General features: G+C 40.9%; 1 protein-coding gene across 2 annotated transcripts; it reads left to right on the top strand.

Annotated features, from left to right (window-relative positions):
- Positions 1 to 2260: 2260 nt before the first annotated feature.
- LOC103720003 (U-box domain-containing protein 3) lies at positions 2261 to 8519 on the top strand. 2 transcript variants are annotated; one of them, XR_606066.4, is made up of 7 exons: positions 2261 to 2564; positions 3564 to 3841; positions 5524 to 5640; positions 5783 to 7633; positions 7857 to 7935; positions 8042 to 8107; positions 8323 to 8519. XR_606066.4 is itself a non-coding variant. In XM_008809509.4 (6 exons), exons 1-5 carry the CDS (start codon positions 2519 to 2521, stop codon positions 7914 to 7916), a joined length of 2352 nt encoding a protein of 783 aa, XP_008807731.2. In that variant the 5' UTR covers positions 2261 to 2518; the 3' UTR covers positions 7917 to 7935; positions 8042 to 8270. The 2 variants fall into 2 exon arrangements, 1 of the variants encoding a protein (XP_008807731.2); XM_008809509.4 differs by lacking the exon at positions 8323 to 8519 and having other exon boundaries at positions 8042 to 8270.
- Positions 8520 to 9008: the final 489 nt, after the last annotated feature.

Raw genomic sequence — 9008 nt, 5'->3', positions numbered from 1 at the left:
TTTTCTGATTTGGTCGGTAACCGGTGGTGTCACTGTTTAAACTATTGAAGTCTTCAGGCTTGATTAACAATTAGAACTCCTAGGACTATCCCCTCCTGGCTTTTAACTTCAACTAGATTTCTTGTTTCTTTGATGTTTAAACCTAGTAAGTCTTGCTTTCTAGAGGCTGTTTGATTCATATTTGACGCTGGCGAGTGTTGTTTCCAGTGGCTGGTTTAATGATCCTTCGAGGCAGTCCTATTGTGGCATCCTGATCAAATAAAAACCCCAGGAACATATTGGAGGCTTAAGCCTGTTTTTAACCAGAGGATGCTAAAATCGTCTCTGTTACACTTGACTTCGTACCCGATTTGAGAGCATGATCTAAACAGTGCACTTATTAGAGGATGGCACCAGAGCCGATAATTTCATTTTGCGGCGGCAGCAACCAGGTAAATGAAGCATGCAAACTCAAAAGGGGTTGACATCATCTTGGCATCGAAATTGTTCTATTACTGGCGATACGCAGCATAAAAAAGTTGAAATGATGTACCATAATGATGCCCTATCACAAGGGGAGTTAGGCCATGATCCGTGACACCTCTATCTATGAAATCCAATCGAGCGGAAGCTGTCGCCTTAACTAGCAAACAAAAAAACAGCACGCATCGAGTTTTCTAGAATAGGTCGCATGCCCTGCCTGCCTGGCTCATGCAAGCTCCAAGCAGGCAACCGATAACATAATGGTGAAGGTAGAATGGCGATATTCCAATGTGTCAATTGTGTATATCAGGAGGTGATAGAATGGCGATCTCCTTGATCTCCCCGTGATTTCAATGTTTTAACAAGGAAAGACCTAGCTCTTCTTGTTCTTTCAGCTTGCTTTACGAGCATGGATCCCCGATATTATGGGTGGGCTCTAGTTTTATCATAAACCAAAACTATTTGATCACCCCTAAGTTCAGTAATTGAGATTTTATGCGGTCTCTTACTTCATGACAAGAGTCATTAGGCATTTGAGCCCAAAGATGACTCGTCTTAATGCCTTCAGGAAATGTTCGTGGCAACTAGGTAATGGGATTCGACCCCGAGTAGCCATTAGACCAACTTTTAAGGGAGCAGCTTGCATGGATCTTAACTTTTCCAAAGGAATTAATGTCACAAGCTCGAGCACGACCTCTATGAAAGTACTTGCTCGGTCAGCGTTGCAGGTAACCGGCCAGCATTACCCTAACATAATGGGTCCTTCATCATCTTTTTTTTTTTTTTTTTTTTTGTAATAAAATTAGAATCCATCTTATACTTTGAGCCTCATATTTTATATTCAATCGGTTGTTAATGACAAACATATTGCCATGGATTTGTGATCCATAGTGGCTTTCAGGCATTGTGGACCTTTGCACCCTTATATTCAAACTAATGATTCGGTAGCTGGGTCTTCAAGTTGTCCTTCATACTCGCTCCCACCAACTCGTGGTGCCCATAGTTGGTTGGAAGAAGATGGAGGCCTCCCTGAAAAGTAGCGTATGACCTCCCGAAGGCAAGAGTTAGTTTTATGGATAGGATTTGAATATGTCATGCCACATATCCATCGCTGCAGGGTCGGGTAGACAGGGTCAACAGAAAAGATATGGGTAGAGCCCAAGCTGTAGAACAAGACATGGCATTTATCTTTCGGAAAAGCCTGGAAAAGCTTGGCTTTTATGAAGTACGTGGCACAGAATAGGAAGGTCACCTGATGGGCATTTATGGTTGAGAACATGATTCCAGCACTGAATAAACTCCAACAAATTAAGGGGTTTGAAACAAGTCAGGAGTCCTAAGACTACATTGTATTATTAGTAGTTAGGTTGCCAACCCACAGCAATGGGTGCATATATGTACATCTTATAAAGAAGCTATGCCTTCTGGCACGGTCTCCTCACGGTACCACTTCGCTTTGGGCCCCTTCTCCCTCGACTCGGACTAACCTCTCATGAATCATACTAATCTTCTTACTTCGTTGAGACATGCAACATTACTTTATATTTTTTAGCAACCTAAACATCATTACTTGCCAAACCAATTCTCCAAATCAATTTACCAGCGACGCTTGGTCATTATGAACTGCCTCCATGTTGGACCCATGCATGGAATGCTCTGGATGTTCACAGCGCATGCACATTTTGAGCAAAACTGGTGACACCTGGCTACTTCGATAATAATCACGTAATCTATTTAATTCCTTCTAAACTCTTTCTTAATCAGTCCTTGGAGGGGAATCCCTACTCATTTCGCCATGGACGGGAAAAGGCTGGCCTGGTTTTAATCTCCCTTCATAGTTTCCATCTCTTACGCCGTCACCTGCTTCACCCGCAGGGACAACAAACCCAATAAAAAAGAGCACTAAAATAAAACAAAGGTGGGACCTTTCCCCGTCTTTTCTCTCCTCTCTCTCTCTCTCTCCCCCCCCCTGCCCCCCCAACCTTTCTCTCTCTGGAGCTCTGGAGCTCTTAGATCTTTTAGGGTTTTGAGCAAGGGTTTTAGGACAGGGTCAGGGATGATGCAGAGGAATCCAGCAGCTGGCGGCATCTACGTGAACGGAGGTATGGCTGCTTTTCCCTTCTTTTTTGGGCTTAACGGGAGCCATTACCCACTAATGAGTAGGAGATTACTGAGATTGGGTTCAGGGCTTTTCGGATGATCCATGTATGTTTGGAAAATGGGTAGGAGATGGAATCAAGTGGGCCTTTTCCTTTGATTTATGTCGGTGCTTAGACTGCTGCTTAATCCAATTCATCTGTGTCCTTGATCTTTTGGGTGAACTTAGGACCATTGAGAATTATGGGTATGGAATGAAATTTACCGTAAATGTGTTCCTATTTTACATGTATTCATGTAATTTTTGTTTCCTTGGCATCTCGTTAAAGTGCCTTGGAGAATCTGAAGGTTTTACGGAGAAAAAAAATCATCCTGGCTTTCTTCTTCTGTTAGAGGTATTGGAAGCATATAATTCTCTTTTATTGCTTTCCTCAAATTAAAAGAAAACAATTAGTGTTTGGAGGTTCGTTAATGAAGTTGCATTTGTTCTTGGATGAGTATTCACTTTGGCTTCAGCATTGTGTTATTTCAGTTTGCTGATCCTTTCTTGGATCTGTTGTCTCCTGGTCACTATGATGAGGAGACGCTATCCTTATCATTTCTCCGTTGTTACCCTTATAACCTTCTTTAAATTTTATGGATAATTAACTCTTAACATATAGGGCGACTGCCACTTGAAATTGGTTCTTTCTAGTCAACGATACATGCTAATCGATAGCTCCTTTTTCATTAATGTTGTCCATGAAAGCAGTATCATGCTTAAAAAGAAAGGGACCAACAGCTAGCTCAGGGTTCATCACATCTCATTTTAGTTTAGTTCTCTGCCTTTGTGCCAAAGTTGAACTTCTATGACATGCATTTTTTTTTTCAAAAGAAAACTAGCTATCAGAAGCCTTGACATTACTATATGGTAGAACTTTCTATGTAACTGCTGCTGTTTTTTGTTGTCTAGTTCTTACTCTGACAAGCATAATGCTCATAGTGTTCATTTTTCTCCAATTTAGGAGCAATGGATGAAAATGTTATCGGAGGTCTGATCAACAGCATTTCTCGGTTTATCCATCTTGTTGGTTGCCAGACTGCAAAATCTACACTTCTGAAAGACTTCAAAAGTATAGTTGGCATATTGAAGCTCTTGAAGCCCATACTCCATGAAGCATTTGATTCTCAAATACCTTCAGACGAACACCTCATAAAAGCATTCGAGGAATTAGATGTAGCTGTTAATGAGGCTAGAGAATTTATGGAGAAACAACACCAGAGGGTGGGCAGGATATATAGTGTGAGTGCTAATTCACTATTGATATTCTTTTAGAAAAGCATAATCAGTCTCTCCTTGCTAAATGCTTTTCCTTTCCTTTTTGATGCTTCCTTTTTTATTGCCAACAATGTCTTTGTTTTGTTCAACCACTGAGAGCATCTCTGGGATTTCTTTTATTGAAATGCAACTGAACATTTTTCCAAACCACGTCTTGTGGAAGATTGAATTGTTTAACCTATGTTTAAGCTCACAGAATTTGCAGAATCATAGGATTGTAGGCCGATTGATCAAAGTAGAAGCAGGTCATTTCAAAAGAATTGTCTTTGCCATCTTCGTAGTACATAGATGCGTATTACTTCATTACTTTTGTCTTCAAATTCCTATATTTTGCGGGATAGATAAAAGCATCAGAACCATTAGAGTTGGGACCAATTCGTCATTTCTATTCCATAAACTTATACTGTACTTAGAGTGGGAAGTAGAGAGCTGAGACCCTTCCAAATTTGATATCCGTGCATGAAGACCTCCGTTAGGAGGTGGAAAGGGTCAGAAAGTATATAGTAGCAGTTGAGCCCCTTGGAAAAAAATTTTCATGTTATCGATGTCAGGCATAAAGAATTGTTCTCACAACAAGTCCTCATTCATTTCTTATTCACTGTGATTAATTTATGCATGAGCCAAATTCTAAAATTACTATTTCTTAACCTTCTTTACTTCGCTGAGTCCAAAAATTTTGTTAAAAATAATTTCATGCAAAACTATCCAGAATCATTCAACCCGTTGGTTGATGGATTCAATTGGTGATACTCAGACTCAGCTGAAAACAATTCAACTGTTGTTTTCTGCTCTTTTAGTTTTTGGCAAGCATTAGAAATTAAAAAGAAATCTATTTGAATCTTACCCTTGTACAGTCAAAATGAACCTGGGGCTATAAGATGATCCATTGATCAACTAGACTAGTTTAACCAGTCTGGCTGTGCCCTGTTTAATCTGGAAAAAAGACTAAAGCTCATGTTATTGATTGAGCTATACTTCCATAACCCATTGGAATATTTAGTTGATAAGTCAATCATGGCTAGACTTATGGTTTTTGTGTGTACCTTGCCTATCTCATCTAGTGGTTGCAGTTTAGCACAATTTCCAAAATCAGCTTCTTATATGTTTTGTATATCAAAAATGTCATGTATATTAAGAATCTGTAACTCTGCCATATTGTAATTTGCCTCTTAGCCAGCTTGCAATAGTTGGATTTTGGATGCTCTAATCTGCATTCTCATGATAGCAAATCAAAGCATCAAGCACCTTAATGTGCATATGCAAGCTAATTATCTTCAGTAGTCATCCACACTAAACCTGTCATTGTATACTACTACACTATACAAAAACATGCGTCAATCATAGTTTTTGTGCATGCATGACCAAAATTTGACCGAAATTCTTCATTTAAATTAGTTGCTAATGTGATGGAAAAATGGTGGATATGAACTATTAACACTACTCTTTTCCCAATGCATTTGGTGGATTTCAAATGAAATCTTCTTATCTAATTAAGCATGAACTGCCTTTACCCTTATATGCATGGATTGGATATATGTAGATATACAAGGAAAACAGCATCCTTCTACATTTGTAATTTTTAGTATGAGTACCATTAGTTTGGACCATAAGTCGTACTTCATGTTTAACTTATTCTCGATGTGCAGGTTTTACAAAGTGAGCCAATGGTGTTGAAGGTTCAGAAGTCATCTATAGAGATATGTCATGTCTTGAGTGAATTGTTACAATCATCTCATTATACTTCTTATTTAGCAAGCATCCAGGTGCTTACATGGTGACTGATGACCATTTTATTTTATGTCAACATCTTGCCATCACTTTTCTTTTTCAATCCAACCAATGTGCATAAATTGTTTTTATATTAATCCTGTGGAGTGAAACTAACGACAACAAATGGTCTTCCAGCACTGCTTGCAGGAACTTCAATGCATGCAGCAGGACCTAACATCGGAACTCATTGAAAATGCTCTGAAAGATCAAAGAGATTATGTCATACCCAGTCTAGAAGATATTATAAAGATCATGGATACACTTGGTTTGGCATCAAACCAGGAACTCCTGATGGAAAGTATAGCTCTGGAGAAGGAGAGAGCAAAGGCTGAGCTCAAAGAAAAGACTGAGGATGCAGACCACATAAGTCAGATAATTGCACTAGTTGTTCACATGCGTTATTGCGTCGCAAAACTTGAGCAGTTTGGGTTTATAAATGGGCTACCCATCCCTTCACATTTTCGTTGCCCTCTCTCTTTGCAACTCATGCTGGATCCCGTAATTGTGGCCTCAGGTCAAACATATGAAAGATCTTTTATACAGAAGTGGCTGGATAGTGGCCTGAGAATTTGTCCCAGGACGCATCAAATCCTCTCCCATACAAATCTTATACCAAATTTCACGGTCAAGGAGTTGATTGCAAATTGGTGTGAACACAACAACATAAGGTTAAGCAATTCTGTTCAATCTGATTGTATCTCAAATCCCTTCTTATCTAATGCAATGCTGGAAGACTTCAGGCCTGAGAATAATTTACATGGTTCACTGCATAGAGATTCGACCTCCACACCCTCTTTTGAATGTGTAAATCAAACAGAACAGCAAATTACTGAGGTGTCATCTGGATGTGGTGAAGAGTCTTCCCTTATTAGCCACCATCAGAAATTGGCAGGTAAGGTTACTATGCAAGGCAATCTGTCGCATGAACAGCAGTGTAGCTGTCATAGTCATAGTGAATCCATCTCAAGTGTTGTTTCTAGCATTGAAATATCGAGTAGGTTCAATGAAAAAGTCAGTCTTTTGGGAGAAGTCCCGCATCCTTCATCTTCTCCATTGAATAAAGATATGGGGTTTTCCCCGCGATTTTCCCCACCCGAACTTTCTGGCTTCAGGAATGGACATGCAAATATTTGCGCAAGTCAGTTGTCGCTCCCTAGATCAGGATCAGATGAGCTTACCACCTCTTCCCATGTTCAGAAATTAATCGAGGATCTGAAGAGTCAAGCTCCTGAAGTGCAGACAGCTGCTGCATCAGAGCTGAGACTTCTTGCAAAGCATAACATGGAAAACCGTGTTCTAATTGCAAAATATGGGGCTATCCCTCCACTAGTTTCCTTGCTATATTCCAAGGTAAAAAGGGTACAGGAAATTGCTGTTACCGCTCTGCTGAATTTGTCCCTTAATGATAATAATAAGGTTTCCATAGCAGAGGCAGGAGCTATTGAACCACTTATCTATGTTCTGGAATGTGGAAGCACAGAAGCCAAAGAGAACTCAGCAGCTGCTTTGTTCAGCCTCTCAATTCTGGAGGACTACAAAGTTAAGATTGGACGTTCTGGTGCAATTAAGGCATTAGTTAATCTTTTAGGTTCTGGAAGCCTTAGAGGAAAGAAAGATGCTGCTACTGCCTTATTCAATCTGTCAATCTTCCATGAGAACAAGGCACGGATAGTCCAAGCTGGTGCAGTTAGGTATCTTGTTGAGCTGATGGATCCTAGCACAGGAATGGCGGACAAATCAGTGGCACTATTGGCTAATCTTTCTACAGTTCCTGAGGGCCGCTTGGCTGTCAGCCAAGAAGGTGGCATTCCCCTGCTAGTTGAGATTGTTGAGACAGGTTCTCAAAGGGGAAAGGAGAATGCAGCATCTGCTTTGTTGCAACTCTGCCTCCACAGCCACAAATTCTGCAGCCTGGTCTTGCAAGAAGGAGCTGTGCCACCTCTTATTGCATTGTCTCAATTTGGAACACCCAGAGCCAAAGAAAAGGTATACTCATTGCTTGTTTTTTACACTAGCACTACTAACGGGTGACAGATTTCCTCTGGCATCTGATGCTTCTTTGTTTTTGAGTGGTAACAGTAACAGCAAATAATGTTGATATGATTGCAATCTCTTTATGGTCTTTTTTACTTTATCTTGTGTTTAGAAAATCTTTTTGTTGGTCATGGAGAAAAAAAGCTGGACAATTTGCTGTCATGTGCTTGTGCAGGCACAACAGATCCTTGGTCACTTCCGAAGTCAGCGTGAGGGGATGGTGCGCAAACCGTAGTAATGATTTCTTCTATCTGGTACTTGGCTTGCACTTGAAATTTCAATGTAACTTGGAAATATGTGGCATTCCCATGTACTTGTATGCCAGATTCACAAAATACTGTACTTTGTTGATGACTCCAGGCTTGCGGTTTATAATTAGCACAGGATGAAGCCGATACAAGGGGAAGCTGAAAGGATGCAGAGCAAGTATGTTGGAATCAAGACGATCAGAATTTGCTCCCAAATTTTAGTGTTGTGAATATGTAAATATATGTCGTATTGCTTGCAGCAGTGCAACTTATTTTTGTATTGGTACCATTCTTTGGTGGAATATCAGTTCTTGATCCTTTTGTATATGGATTTGCTTGCTCATTTCTTACTTGGGTGTAACAAAAATGATGTCTCCTGTGTATCTCTCGCAGACATGGGAATACCGAACCTGTTGTCTTGCAAAACTAGAAAGCATCATTTTCGAAATGGGCAGATGAAATGTTGGAGCTATAGTAGCAGCGAAGAAGGTGGTGGAAGACCAGCTGATGTCTCCGAAGTAGGCAATGGAGATCTGGAAGTTTGCTTTCGAGGATAAAAGTAGAGAGTGAAATATCTTGGTGTAAACTCAGGCCCCTTTTTTTTTTTTTTTTTTTTTTTTTTTTTTTTTTTTTTGCTGAAAACGGATATTTCATACAATACGTGTACGAATACATCCAAGAAAATCAAAATAAAGCAACTCGCGGAGCGCATGTGGCAGCTCCTCCTCCCCCGACCAAAGGGTATACCCTGAGTGATGAGCCGCATGGGCCGCCACCCAATCGGCTGCCCCATTAGCTTCTCTAAATACATGTTGAGCCTGAAAGGCTCGCTCATCTCCCATCATGCTCCCTATGTCGCGGATCAAAGGGTGGTCTGTACCATCACCCGTCGCCCCCCTCCGAATCCATCCGATGACCGTGGTGGAGTCGCCCTCCAAAATGATCGACCTGGCTCGCAGGATCATCCTCGCATGGCGCACGCCCGCCCAGGCTGCTCGAAGCTCTGCCTCCGGAACCGACGTATCGAACAGCTGGCAGCCACCTGCTGCAACTACCCTGGAGTGCGGGCCTCGTATAAC

This window comes from Phoenix dactylifera, chromosome 18, assembly GCF_009389715.1.
Source record: "Phoenix dactylifera cultivar Barhee BC4 chromosome 18, palm_55x_up_171113_PBpolish2nd_filt_p, whole genome shotgun sequence".
Classification (NCBI taxonomy): domain Eukaryota; kingdom Viridiplantae; phylum Streptophyta; class Magnoliopsida; order Arecales; family Arecaceae; genus Phoenix; species Phoenix dactylifera.
The sequence above is the reverse complement of the archived record's forward strand: the minus strand, read 5'-3'. Positions and strand labels throughout refer to the sequence as shown.